Raw genomic sequence first — 15,305 nt, 5'->3', positions numbered from 1 at the left:
TTATGGGTACACCGTATTTCTAGACATGGTGCCACTAAAATAACACCATAAACTTGTTTATGTACAAGAGGTTGTACTATGTGTTGAAGTAAACCTTGAGATTGGCCTAACAGAATAACTTGTCGGTTGTGGATAATTATAATCTAATGATACACAAGATTGATGAAATGACAGATAAAATATTACAAGCTTTGAGAGAAATTAAGAAGGACAAACTAAGAGTAGCCAAAGCTTACAATAAGAAGATAAAAGTAAATTCATTTCAAATTATGGATCTTGTGTGAACGATTATCCTGCATATTGGATCAAAAGATAATAGGTTTGGCAAATAGTCTCCAAGCTGGGAAGGTCCATATAGAGTTATAAGTATCATTTTTGAAAATTCTTATTTGTTAGAAACCTTGCAAGAGGAGAAATTGCATAGAGCTATTAACGGACAGTACTTAAAAAAGTATTGTCCTAGTGTGTGGTTGAGTACTTAGATAAAATATAGCAGATATTTTGCTTACCATCGTTTTGAGGAACAACTGAGGATATTATTTTGTGTCAAACATGTATGTTCACCAAAAATAGGAGGCATGTGTTGATGACAAGATTTGTCATCTATAGTGGTCATTATAATGATGATCGGCTCAATAGGATATTGTTGGACCTGGTCGAATACGTGGGAGGTGATCTTCGAGTAGGTGACCACGATCAGAGACTATAACCAGCGACCACAACTAGTGACAATATCCAGCGACCACGACCAGTAACCAACAATCATGACCACCGACCAAACGACCACCAACCAGGTGACCACGACCAGGTGACCACCGACCACGGTGAATTTTAGCAGTTGGTCTCCGAACAGGTAGTAGAACTGAACAGATTCAAGCACATGGATACATTGAGCAATTAGTCTCTAAGCAGGTAGTCAGATCGAGAAGTTAGTATGTGAGCAGATGTTCGGGCCGAACATATAGTCGAATCTAAGAAGACCAAACTACAATAAAGGATACTCGGGTAAATATATGGGAGTTTACGTGGTTGACTAAGAAAGATATGTTAGTTATAGAAAATTTGGAGATCAGGTAGTATGGTATAGTCGAATCGTATCTGTAAGTTTTGTTCGACTTGAATTAGAAATCATGATCTCTTACGACTAAGATCTATCACACTTTAAATATGAGAGGGTCATGACCGATTGAGAATCATCACCCAATTGATCAAATACAATTTACATTACATTTTGTTTTGTCTAGTTTATATAGCTCAGTTTTCTTTTCCAATCTATATTACTATCTGTTTTTTATCTCGACGATCAAGGACAAGATACCAGTCATCTGCGTTCTGATAAGGTCCCTTTCGAGCGTGAGTAACGGCAAATGTCTAACGATGCAGCGTCACGATCAGAGTATTTTAGGTGCTCGTTTGATGTGACATTTTTTCACATCAACAGGCTTGGAGTAGGGGCCAGAGCCCTGCCGCCGCCGCCCGGGGAGGCACAGATGGGAGGTGGGTGGAACCCCTTCTGCGAGGCCTTGCTGCTGCCAAGGCCGGCGGACTTGCGCCGTGTCCGGGGATTGGTCGCCGCCCTACTGTGCTGCCGCCGTCCATGGAGATGGATCTGCCAGCCACCGTTGAGGTATGTGCGCAGCTCGTATGTATATTGTCGCCACCATGCCTGGTGATTTGTATGTTGCCGCCGGCGTGCGTGCTTTGGCCGTGTTGCGGGCTCCCTCTTTCTGTCCGCCGTGTTTGCCTCTCCGTGTTTCGCCGCTGTCGTGCCGCCCTTCCTGGTATGAGCGCGGCGAGCTGGTCTTGTTTACTGCCGTTGAGATGCTCCGGCCGGCCATTGCGCCGTTACCGTTGAGGTATTCCGGCCGATACGTGTGTGCGCATGCGTCTGTTACTACGTGTACGCGTTGAGTGTGTTCGTCTCCGGCCGCTCTTGCCTCCATAGCCGCGCGTGCGCGTTGAGATCAATTTTGTCTCCGGCTGCGCGTGGCTGCTATGTACTGTGCGCCGTTGAGCTGTTTTGGTCATCGTGTCTCCGCTTTCGTGTTGGCCGATCCGTTATCACCACCGGCTGGGTGAGCTGTGCCACCGTGTCGGGCTGCTGGCCGGCCGGCGTGTTCTTGCTCGTTGCCGTGCTATATTTCTGCGGGCTATCTTTCTGTTCACTGTTCCGACCTATGGTCATGTGTCCGCCGCCGATGTGCCGAACGTCGTTGTGTTTGTGTGTCCCTGTTGGAATTTTCACATGTGTGTTCGCTGTTGGCCTAGTAGTGCCGTGCATCCCCTGATGGTCTGATGTGTTCTGTTTCCAGCTGATGTATACCGCTGCCAGGCCGCCGTTGCGTCTGCCGTGGTAGCCGGGCGTGTTGATCTATTTAGGCCGTCGGCTGTGCGCGTTGTGTTAGTGATCTCTGCCGAGCTCCCGGCCATGGCATGCGCGCTGATGCTTGGTCTATACTCGGCGAGATGCTTGGTCTATGTGTTGATGCTCACCGTCGTTAGGACGTTCTGTCTGGCGCTCATGTATGCTGTCACCATTGAGGCACCAAGCTGGTGTGTGTGCGTTCTCTGGTCTGGTGCGTTGAGCTTTTTCTTTGTTCCCAGCGGTGTGTGGATCTCTCCCTGTTGCCGTGTGCTAGTCTCTTCTGACGAATACTAGCACCGCCGGTGAGATTCTTTGCTGGCCGGCCATCTAGCTGATGTTGCCGTCTCGCCATTTGCGGTGTTACAGCTGCTATTGTCGGGTGGTTTGACTCGATGCCCGGTTGCTAGATAGAACGGGCTGCTGTTACTATCTCGTTGATTATGCTGTTGTCTCTGAGCTAAGGCTAGTTATTGCCGGATATATTCCTGTGTGATGATTTTTCCAGCTTGGTAATATACTCCTGTTATTGCCGGATTGGTGATTGTGCACTTGGTGCGCGCCCTGTTGGGATAGCTGGCTGTAGGCTCTGTTGTCACACGACTGATGACAGTCCCTATGGCTGATCATTTTGTTGGGTCGGCCTCCCTTTGTTGCCTAATGCATCTTGTGTTAGCATTCCTATCATATTGGTGACTTGATAAATGCTCTGTTGCCTGTGAGTTGGCACATACATGCTGCTGGTTAGCAATGGTAGCATATTGCTGTAATTCCAGGTTCTGAGAATGGTGTTGGCCATGTTGGTTCTCTTGCTCTCTGTTGCCTTGTGACCAAATGAGGTGCTGGCCTGACGCCCTGTTGCTGGTTGACTTGAGCTTTGGGCCTCTGTTTGCCTGTTGCCGGTTGGCTGATGGATGTGGTGATGTTGTCCCCTCTGTTGGGTTGATAACTATGATGATGCTTTTGAGGATGATTACCTGTTGCTGTGGGATATAGTCAATGATGCTGATGTTGAGGCTAAAAGGGATGTTGCGAACGTTGCTGTGACCAAGGGTGCTAGGGCTGAGGTCGAGGGGGGGGGGGGTTAGTGTAGCTAAGCGGATCACTGGGCTCCCGGGTGACGCCAGTTGTAGCTATACGAGATGTTGTCCTAACCTTTCCCTCCTTTCTTTTATGTCACCTAAGGCCGAGACCGATGATGAGCGAATATACACATATACCTTCGGGTTGCCTACGGTCGATGATGTTATACTGAGACCGATCTCTTTTATTCGAGTCTTTATTCTAACTCATTTATACCATTGTTATTGCTATATCTGTTGTCTTTCTCTCTCTACAGCTATGTAGGGCTCAGGAGATCATCAGTGCGAAGCGACCATCATGGCAGTTTAAACAAAGGTCGTCTTTGGAAGATGGATGTAATTAACTGGAGAGCTTCGTGAAGCCCTGAGAACCAGAAGATGACATGATCGTCAGATGATTAGTTAGATATGTGTGTGTGTGACGTAATCTGATGTAATCGGGAACTTGTAATTTATGAATTCAAATGAATGAATAAAGATCAGTGTTTTCCTTTACATTTTTGTCTCATTTACTTTGTATACTACGAGTGTATCGGTACGTCTACGCTCTACTTTACTTTAAGCGAAACATCGTCGAGGGCATGTTTCTCTCGCGCAAAACATGGAGAAGATCATGTTTGGCATGGCCAACTTTTGACACTGTGTATAACACCATTTTTGGTTAGCCAGACCTGGCTATATTCATGGCAGGGGTCCACTACATGTACCAATCGATGAAGATTCTAGGCCCTAAAAGGGTCATCACCGTTCGAGGTGACAAGCACATTTTGCTAAAATGTGATAAGAAGATTCTCGAGTTGGTGGAATATATATCCTCTCGCGAGGTCAATTTTGTGGTAGAAGAGTCGAAACCTTCAAATCCCAAAGCCACTCCAAAACCGAGCGATGAGGTCAAGAATGTTCCTTTGGATCCAGTAGAACCATCCAAGTGCGTTCTGATTTGCGCTGTCCTGGACCCAAAATAGGATCTCACGCTCATCACCTTATTCTGGGCTAACGCAGATGTATTCTCATGACAGCTGTCCGACATGCCCATAATCCCCAAAGAGGTGATCGAGCATAGGCTAGTTGTCCAATCTGAAGCTAAGCCGGTCCAGCAGAGGCTCCATCATTTTGCTAATGACCGCAGAGAGGCTATCCAAGAAGAGATAAATAAGCTCCTAAAGGCAGGTTTTATACGAGAGGTGACATACCCTGAGTTACTATACAACCCTATCATGATGCGAAAAGCCAATGGCAAATGAAGGATGTACGTTGACTTCATCAACCTTAACAAGGTCTGCTATAAGGATCTTTTTTCGCTCCCGAGGATCAACCAATTAGTCGACTCAACTTCTAGTTGCAAGTTTCTTATATGTCTACTTGGGTTATCACCAAATTAGAATATGTAAGAATGATGAGGAGAAGACCTCCTTTATCACTCCCTTCGGAGTCTACTGTTATGTAAAAATGTCTTTTGATTTGAAAAGTGTTGGTGACTTTTCAACGTTGCATCCAAGTTACCCTCCATAGCCAAATTGGGAGGAACATTGAAGTGTACGTTGATGACGTGGTAGTAAAGAGCAAGCTAAGGAATATCTTCTCCATGACCTTCAAAAACCTTCGATAACCTCATAAAGCATCAAATGATGTTGAATCCTGAGAATTGCATTTTCGGAGTCGCATCTAGAAAATTATTCGGGTTCCTAGTGTCCAGTCGGGGCATAGAGGCAAACCCCGAGAAGATGGCTATTGATGAAATGTGGTCTCCTAGAAATAAGAAATAAATCCAATGCTTAACTGGATGTATGGCCACACTTAATATGTTTATTTCCCAGTTGGGTGAACGAGGTCTTCCTTTCTTCAAACTCTTAAAGAATCATGAGGGTTTCGAGTGGACCGACAAGGCAGAAGATGCTTTTCGAGATCTTAAAAGTTATTTATCCAATGCTCCCGTATTGACCTTAGTGAATGCAGATGAAGAGTTATTCTAGTACATTGTGGCCATGCTACAAGCAGTCAGTGAGGTTGTAGTCATAGAGCAGTCGGTGATGGACAAAAGAGAACATGTTCAAAGACCAGTGTACTATGTGAGAGACTTAATGCACAGATCTAAGTACGTTGCTCTCAGGTATAGAAGCTTTTATATGCAATACTCATGACTTCTCGTAAGCTTCAGCGTTATTTCCAATCACATAGGGTCGCAATCGTAACGACTTTCCCCTTGGGAGATGTTCTCCACAACAGGGAAGTGGCCGGGTGGATTGCCAAGTGGGCAATGAAATTTGGGGAGTTCAACATCTACTTCATCTCTCAAACATTTGTGAAATCCCACGTCCTCACTGACTTCTTAGTCAAGTGGACCGACTCCGAGCCTAATGTAAAAAATATAAAACACAAGATGCGGATGATGAACTTTGATGGATCATTAACACACCAAGGCTCGAGGGTTGGGGTTGTTATAACTTCGCCGACGGGAGAAACCCTGAGGTATGCTCTTCAATTCAACTTTCCTGCTACGAACAACGTGACAGAGTATGAAGGATTGCTGGCTTGTCTCTGGGTAGCTATTTCACTCAGGGTTCACCGACTTCTCATGAAGGGAGATTCACAACTAGTGGTGAATCAAGTCGATAAGGAATGCGGTGTTTCGACCCGACCATGGCCACATACCTTTTGAAGGTCAAAAAACTGGAGCGCTATTTTTCTGGTCTAGAAGTTAAATACATCCCAAGGAGGGAAATTTTCCTAGCTGATGAACTAAGAAGGTTGGCTTCCTCCCGATCTTCAGTACCTATCGGTGTCCTCTATCATAGAGGGGCCTATGAAGTCTTGATTAAATGCATCTCTTAGACACATGGTAAGAGATTGCTTGATGAGATCCATGGTAAATATGTGGCGCCCATGTTTCCTTCCAAACGCTAGTCGGAAAAGCCTTTAGACAAGTATTTTGGTGACCCACTACCCTCCAAGATGCATGCAACATGGTTAGAACATGTGAACAGTTCTAGCTCCATAGCCAGCAGGTTCACCAACCCACACAAGCACTACAAATAATATGTTTATCCTTGTCTTTCATGACTTGGGGGCTAGACATCTTGGGCCATTCCCAAAGGCCCCTGGGGGTTTTGAACACCTATTCGTTGCCATCGACAACTTTACTAAGTGGATCAACGTTAAACCAGTGGGAAAATTTACCGTAGATGTAGCTAGACGTTTCATTAATGGAGGTCTTATTCGATCGAATATTTTTCTCGATCAAGAAGAAAAAAACTAGGTAAAAACTAGACTTGGGTAGATCTACAATTTTAGCACCAAGGGAAGCACTCGACAAAGGCACGTAAGAAATTTTATAGTAAGTTCTTCTTCATTAAGATGATTATAAAATTTACATCAAAAGGTGCTGATTAGCACCGCGAAATTCTCGAGTCCTAAAAACATCAGCGACTCGGGATGACCAAAAAAAGAAAGGAAGAAGCCTAGTAGAACAATCTCCGCCTCTTGTTCCTTCCTCCCAGTGCAACGTCGGCACTAATGGGAACAAAGTTGCTCATCACCCCATCATCGTCGTCGTCGCCGGAGGAAGGAAGAGGAAGAGAAGAGTGAGAAGCTGGATGATTCCATGACTTCCCAATCTTCCTTCTCTTCTTTCTTCGCCTTCTTGTATGGATCCCGGCTCCCAAGGTAGGAGAGTTCATTGAGTCACTTGAACTCTACATCAACGAATTCCTCACCCTTCACCACTTCCGCATCCTCCTCATAAGAGGAAATGGTGATGATCTCGAGAGACGCTTCTGAGAAGGTGAGGGAGGACCGTGGAGCATTAGGAGGAGAGGTCAACTGTGAAGGCAATGGCCCCACTGACAAAGGCGGTGGAGGTCCCAGCGGCAGGATCCCTAGTGCCCTCGATGAAGAGGAGGATGAGAACGCTGTTGCTGGGAAGTTGAAGGAAGATGAAACAAGGAAGAGGGATTTTGGCTCAAGTACTAGAGTGATGCGAATGCGAGTTCGTGAGAGAACACCCGGGGACTCTCAGTTTATAAGGATGCACTACCTCGTGGGTGGGAGCGGCGCCGTCTAGCAATAACGTCGGGCGTGGCTCTTTGACTCTTAGCATGGTACGATGGGAGTTCAATCATCTTAATTAATTACCCCCGGTCTCCAAGACGGTCTAGTAGGGTTCTGATCATGTCAACTCCCCTCAGAAGTCACGTATACCTAATACGGCATTGAGGATAACGATGGAGATGAAGATTTCTCAAACTTTCAAGTTAAAATTATTTGCTTCGAGACTCGATTCCATCGAAGTTCCCTTTGGCTGGACCCATCTTATGCGATCGGCAGCAATGCTCTGTTTGCACAGAAGCATGATGGAATATTCAGATATCAAATCGTGGGAGATGAGGGCAAGCTCTCGGATGCATTCAAGCAAAGAGAGACCTTCTTCATATTTTTCCATTGTGACATGCATCCATAATGGACAGTAAGCTATTACCTTCAGGCCCATATACTTGAATACATGCCTCCTTGAACAGTGCTCTGAGAAATGCAGCCCGTCTTAATGAGTATTGTAGATATTATTTGTGGATTCATTTGACAAACTAGCTCCATGTCTTGGATAACTTGTTCATTCTCCTCGCACTTATCTCCCTTTACAAGTGCAGCAAGCAAGACCTGATGATGCAAGCCATCGTCTGGCCTGTAACTATCCTTCATCATTGTTCGATACAGATCCATCAACTTTTCCGTCTCACCAGACCTTGCAAAAATGTCCAGCATAACCAAATACGCTGAATGATCAGGTTTGACACCTGATGTGACCATTCGATCAAATGACTTCTCTGCCTCTACACGCCTGCACTGAAAGTAACTGAAGTTGGCTTCAATCCCGCGTCGGCCATCTCCTCCACCACCTTACCTGCCTCAGCAATCCTATCCATCTTCCCCAAAGAATCAATCATACAGACCAGCAGCCAAATCAAGTGTTCCCATCTTCCCCCATACATATGAATCATTGTATTGTAAGTTGTCTTATCCTTCTTAAACCCAGCCTTAACCAACTCCTCGCGCACCTTCTCCACCTTCTCGACATCCCCATCCTTTTCGTAAAGAGTCTATTTGTTAAATAGGTTTTTATAAAGAGTTAAAATGTAAAAATTTCACCGTGGTGGAAGTGATGCGTATGGGCGCCGCTGTATTATCGAAACCAAAATACGAGTGCATAGGTACCTAAACGGCTTACACTGGCAGTGGCCATATAATTGCGCGGACCTTCATCGTGTGCCAATGCTTTCGTTCGTAAATACTAGCAAATTAGCTGAAGTTAATGCCACTGCTTTCTCATGAATTCGATTAAACCTTTGAACGACAGTTGCTGTCAACTTCAGTTGCAAATGATCACAAGCGCATGCATCACCGTGCTCAGCATCAAGCAAGAGTTGTCCCCGATCGCACAGGCAATGGATGGATGGGGAATGGAATGTGAATTGAATGAAGCTATGTATAATTTTACACTGTATTCTGTTGTCAGGCTATTCTCCTGCTGCCTCTCTTAATATACAACTACAAGGAAATTACAGTGCCCAAACGACATATTTCTTGTGTTTTCCGTACATCTCTTTTCTCCTTTTTTGGTTTGTCCTTTATTTTTCTCCGTGGTGTTTTACCTATAAGAGATGTTAGTACACCATGACACGGAGCAGACCCGGTTGAGGCTGCGTGTAGTGGAGTCCTTCGTCAAGGAGGAACTGCTCGACAGCAATGGGCAACCTTGCGGTGCGAGAGCCCTTGGTGTGGTGGCCTGTTCCGACGCATACCATGACCTGCATCCTCTCCCCTGTGGCCCTTGCGCCCTTCAGAGCAGCTAGCTCAACCTTTAGGATGTGGATTGCTTCGCTCACATGCAAGCCATGCAAATCAATCAGATGGTCACTCCCCCGTTGCGAAGAAACAGGATTCCTGCACAACGAAACAAGCTCAGGATAAAACTAGCTTAGACTTTAATATGTTGCATGTCGGAACAGTTAAATGTTGGATGTCAGAACAGTATGTGGAACAGATCAGTTAGGTATGATAACATAAACCGTGCCAAAAAAAAAGGAATTGGATCTTTCTAGTTTAAGTTATTTTACTTAAGGTCAAAGCTAAGATAGGCGACCTTTGCCGATAAATAGCTTCTCTGGCTTTCTCATGAGCTGCTTTCATTTGTGCATTGTACGCCTGACCCTTCATGCTCAGTTCCTTGGCCAGAGCTTTGTTTCCGACCAAGTAAGCCTGCCTAGCCTGTCAGGTATATCTTTATGTGAATACTTCAACAACTCATAAGACATACAACTCAACAGATAGGATGATATAATTATTATGACAGTAAACTCTATTCATGCACAAGCAATAATGAATACTACCAGCACAAGCAAAAGAAAGTGCAAACGAAAAAACATGACATGTCACACTTGTATGTTCATGCGCACATGCACATAGGCTTCAGTATGTGCATGTGCAATAGTGCATCTGAGGCTACAATGAAAAATGCTAACCTGCTCAAAGCACGCATTTCGGACCCTAGCAAAATCACGAGCTTCTCCCCTTGATTCTGAGTACATATTTGCTGGTGGGTTGCATACAAAGATAAATTCATCAGTCCAAAAGTCCATAATCGGAGCAGAGTCTAGACAAAGGAACATGAAATGCAGCATAAGCCTCCCTGATTTCTTGCCACTCCCAATCACACTGCCAAAATAGCAAGTTTATAACACATGCTTTGGATGGGGGGGGGGGGGGGGGAGCATATTTACCATCTTAGGCCATATTTGAGATCCTTAGGATTCAGTTCCAATTTGTAATAAATGAAGAAAATTCCCTTGTAACACATATATGCTTTGGATCAGGGGCATATTTACCATCTTAGGGCATATTTGAGATCCTTAGGATTCAGTTCCAATTTGCACTAAATGAAGAAAATTCCAGTAGCAATCCCCTCATCCAAACATCCCCCAGAGTTTTCGACCCATTTGGTTCTAGTGCAAATCACAGTAAAAGTACATGGGTTGCAAGATTCTAAAAAACAACAATTTACAAAATATCAAATGTATAGGGAACTGAGCAATATGCACCAGAAAAAATTTGAAATATCAGAAGTATTACCCACTGCATCACCAGTCTCAAGCCATGGAGCAACTCTTGCACTGCTAACACTTTGAAACTTGTTCCCAGATGATTGTTTAGTGCTAGAACTGTACTGTTTTGGCACAGAAAGAGCTGAAACACCATTACCATATTCAGGGCCTTTCTTAAACTTCCAATGGCCAGAATTCTGTGATGCAAGTTTGCGAACAGCTGAAACAAAATCACCAGTTCCACTAGACATGGTGGACAAACCGCGCCTATTGAAGATGCCAACGACATCCACATTTCCCTTGTTGAAACTATTATGGTCCTCAGCTGTTGGCAGTGCAGGGAAATCCCCTGTGCTAAAGTTTGGTGTGCTGTGAGTCAAATTCAGAGTGTGGTTGGGGGTAGCATCAACCTGCATCTGAAAAATCAGGAAAATAACTTAATTAAGGATAGTAGCAAAATGTTGTAAATTGTAATCATAAACCAAGTGTTTGGAAAATCAATGTGAAATTGCAATGAAAGAGGTGAGGGTTAAAACTGTCTTTTGGTGTGACATTATAAGAGAACTCTTAACCAGAAACGAATTCATTATACCAGTTTCAAGCATATATGCAAATAATACATGATCCAAAATTTGGATATAGCATGAGGTAAGTTCAACAAAATAGGACCATAGTGTAAGAGAAGAGGCATGAATGGTCAGAAGGATCAGATACTGAGTAGCTTCTACCTAGACATGACCCCATGCACAAAATAATAAATTAAAAATGTTGCAGCCAACGGAAAAGTTATGAAGCATGCCAATCCACAGACAAGAAATTTATTTGGACAGAGTCTCAATGGCATTATCCAACCAGTAATTGCCCACTTCTAAAGGCGGACATCCAATAGGAAACTGTAAAATATGCAAGTGTCAGGATAAGAACAAGAAGATTAGCATGACGACGGTGTTGTCCAACAAGTCCTTGCTATTTTTTATGAGCTCCACTAAAAATCACAATGTGACTAGTTATGCTAGTGTATGGTCTTTGGCTCTCTGCCGTGAGGCATGTTGACCAAATGGAGGCCAACAATATTTTGATGGAAATGGTGGGGAAACTGTGTAGTATTCAATTATGAATTATGTATCATAATTCCTTCCAAACCATTTTATCATAATCCCAAAGAACATTGTTTAATTACTTCACAAGTTTTCGTTAAGCAATATTAGGAGTAGATATCTGGAACAGCTAACTTGTGTATTAGTGTTACAAGAAGGAAGAGATTACCTCTAGCTGGGCGAGGATTTCAATAGTATGGTTGAAGTCGCATCCATTTGCATAGTAAAGCTCTGCAAGGCTCTCTGCTGAAAATCCTGGGAACTGAGATGCTAAGTACTCCAGGGGGTCAACACCACCATCTGATGCGGCAGCATACTCACTAGCAAAACTGTCAGAAAAGCCAGCAGCACTTTCAGAATCCAAAGGAAGGTCCTGACTTCCATTGGCAAAATGAAGATCGCCCATATAATTTTGCTCCCAGTTGCTTGAACCCAAAGCTGAAAAGGTTGTCTGTGAATTATCTTCATACAGTAGATTAGTATGTTCCAGCTCCAGGCCCTTGGAAGCTGGAGAAGATAACTCGTGATGTTCTCTTGACAGGCGGCTGGATGTTGTCCCGTAAAAGGGGGGCGCATTCAAGGATAATCCAGCAAGGGATAATTCTTCAGGTCTTTGTTCAATTTTCTCGAAAGAAGTGAAGTCCGGAATAATGTCATCAGGAAGCTGCTTACGCCAAAACTGGTGTGCCTCATCATCCGAGTTATTAGACTTTGATGACTCGGACCTATCTAGGATTGATTTTCCAGAAGACCCCCTAAAGTCTGACTTAGTTACATCTGGAACTGTGCTACTTCCAAAAGATGGTCTAATAAACGAAGGTACAAATTCAGCTGCATTGGGATTTAATGCCGTGACTTTACTAGGTAACACTGAACACGCATCTCCACTATTTGAAACAACTTTATTCAGTGAACTCATCTTAACAGAAATTACATGCGATGTTAAATGTACAAGAGAGATTCTTTCAACAAAGATTTACCCAAACCCTGCAAAAATATTTTAAAAAAAAGTTATGCAAATGCATGGTTAAGCTGCCAATCCTTAGAGACATACTAAAAAGTATATATTTCTAGCATTAATTATTGTAATAAAAAATAAAAGGTTTGCCCTAAAATAATTGTAAGAAGGAAGTGTGGTAGTCTACAAACAATTTGCTACTTCTGAATTCTGACTACATCTAGTTATTCATACACAATTGTGTATATTCGCAAAGGCTCTTGTAGTCTCATAGCTCTTGTTATTAGGATAATATTCAGAGCATATAAACTGAATTGCTAGTTCGCCAGTTTAAAGTTGCTGCAGAATACAAACCCCAATCAAATAAGGCTAGACAAATTGGACAAGCTATTCTTAGAAGAGAAAAGCCTGACGATGTTAGCTTTAAAAGGAACTGTCCTTTTTATCCCAATCAGAGTGTCGGGCAGTTATGCCACCACCAGCATTAGTGTAACTTATACTCACTCCATTCAGAAATAGGCATATTTCTTTTTTAGAAAAGTCAAATTTTGTGTATTTTGACTAACATTTAATCAAAGTATAAGAATGTCTAGTATATAAAAATTACGACTCACGTTACAAGATTCTTTTCTTTAAAAAAAACTGCCAAACCATAGACATACAAAATCACTACATTTTTATAGAAAAAAATCGTTCAATTAGTTACATATATTATTTTTTTATCTACGAACGTAATTATAGGTTTTGTAGAAAATGATTTCACACTATATAGATTTTGTACCTATAAATGATATATTTCGTGAGAAAATCTTAGTCAAAATCCAAGACCGAGCCCAAAAGAAATACACATACTATTTCTAAACAGAGTAATAGTAATTTTCACATTCCCACGACCCAAGAATTATACGAGTAGCTTTTTTCCCCAAACCGATAGCATGTTCCCTGCTGCACCAAAAGCAGCTTTACCGTTTCCTAGTTATTCCTACATATGTTTCCTTTATTACAAGTTTACAACAGCATCGTAAAAGAAGCATCTTCCGAACAAATTATCAGTTTGCCTCTCCAAATTCATCGACTCCGATGTCCTATGCTCAATATCTCCTACTTCTTTCCTAAGCACTGTTTCTATTTGGTTAGAGATACTTTGAGCACCAAACCTACATTACCAGCAAACGAAATAGACAAGCGACGACAAAAGAACCTAAAGAAAAGCTTAGGATGCTGCTCCGGTAGCCGGTATCGAACCATCCCCCTCGTTCCCTTCAAAATCTTTGCAACTCCAGCTCTGATAACACTAATTGCACTTGAGCAAGGCCAAAAGAGCAACAAAAAAGTGAGAACGGACACCTACTTTGCTTAATTGCCTTCCCGGCCAGCACACGTTCGACGTCCAACCCACGCTAAAGCTGCGAAAAAGACGCCTTTTTTTTCACCGCACGCACGCAACTGGAAATCGACGAATTACCAACCGAAGCACTGTATCAGACAAAGCACGCGATCCGAACCAGATCTACGCGGAATTCATCAGATCTGGAGAAGAGTAACGACCGACGAAGAAATCGGTACCTTTCCGCCGGTCGATGAGCTGATATGTAGCATGCGCAGGCGACCGGCCCATGGGGCGGCTGGCCTCCGGCGGGGTAAAAGAAAAGGAGCCCTCCCTCCCGCCGCAGTTCGGGCTCTTCCTTCCAAACAACGACGAGTCGTCTCCGGATCGGGACGGGGACTCGGAGGCAGACGTAGCGCGCGGCGGCCGACACGGAGAAGGGAAGGAGAGGAGGAGGAGGGACGGAGAGAAGGCGTGGTTGCAGTGGATCGGTGGGTGGATGGGTGAGGCCGTGAGGTGAGGGAGGGGGTGGTGGAGTTTGACCCGACGCGGCTGGGGTGGGGCCCGCGCGCGGCGCCAATTGGGGGTGCGGTGGCGTGGAGGGACAAGATCGTCTGACTTACTCTATCGTAGATGAACGTATTAGATATAGTAATACAGTAGTACTACAGTATTATTGTTGTGGTACAATCTCTATAGTATTTATGTACATGATATATTTTCTATGCCAACGATGTCAAGATATTGTATCTCTCCTCGTAATCTACAGTTCCCTCCTGACTTTGCTTCTCTGATGTGGAGGAGAAGGGCGGGTGGCCTCGGGGTTTGGGGCTACAGAGCGCAGATATCAGCTAGGTGCTACGGTGCGTGTGGGATGTAAATATGTAGTTGTATTTTAGGGATGGGTGGACGTACTACGTGCAAAGCTGGGAAGTCACTAGAACTTGGTTGAAATCTCCTCTTATTTAACTATGTGGAGTGACTTTATTATTGGTTTATTAAGAGTTAGTTGTGAGACACTAAATTTAAATATGTTTTGATTTATCTGTAATGAGCGATTGATATTGGTATTTATTTGGTTTGATCATCTTCAGTTTTGCATTAGCTTTAATGTGATTTAAATTGATTATAATTTCATTTGAACATATTGATTATGGACTAATTGGAATTAGAGTTAGAGATATGTGTTTACTTATCTTATGGTGTGCGGGTGATGGATGCAACTTAGCGGTCAATGGTGGGATGATCGGGGTCAAGCGAAGTGTTTGGTATCGCACGATCAAGGAGGTCGGGCGGAGTCAAGAGTGATTCTAGCTGAACACGTGGAGGTCAAGTAAAGTATGGAAAGGGATGGAGACGGCGTGTTAACAAAGTTAAGTGAAGGG

General features: G+C 43.7%; 1 protein-coding gene across 1 annotated transcript; it reads right to left on the bottom strand.

Annotated features, from left to right (window-relative positions):
* Positions 1-8,887: 8,887 nt before the first annotated feature.
* LOC133926492 (polyadenylate-binding protein-interacting protein 7-like) lies at positions 8,888-14,444 on the bottom strand. Its single transcript, XM_062372461.1, has 6 exons — positions 14,160-14,444; positions 11,805-12,622; positions 10,567-10,954; positions 9,960-10,030; positions 9,581-9,705; positions 8,888-9,381 (listed from the first exon to the last, which is right to left on the bottom strand). Exons 2-6 carry the CDS (start codon positions 12,552-12,554, stop codon positions 9,102-9,104), a joined length of 1,614 nt encoding a protein of 537 aa, XP_062228445.1. The 5' UTR covers positions 12,555-12,622; positions 14,160-14,444; the 3' UTR covers positions 8,888-9,101.
* Between the last annotated feature and the right edge of the window lie 861 nt (positions 14,445-15,305).

The sequence above is a fragment of the Phragmites australis genome, chromosome 8, assembly GCF_958298935.1.
Source record: "Phragmites australis chromosome 8, lpPhrAust1.1, whole genome shotgun sequence".
Taxonomy (NCBI): domain Eukaryota; kingdom Viridiplantae; phylum Streptophyta; class Magnoliopsida; order Poales; family Poaceae; genus Phragmites; species Phragmites australis.
The sequence above is the reverse complement of the archived record's forward strand: the minus strand, read 5'-3'. Positions and strand labels throughout refer to the sequence as shown.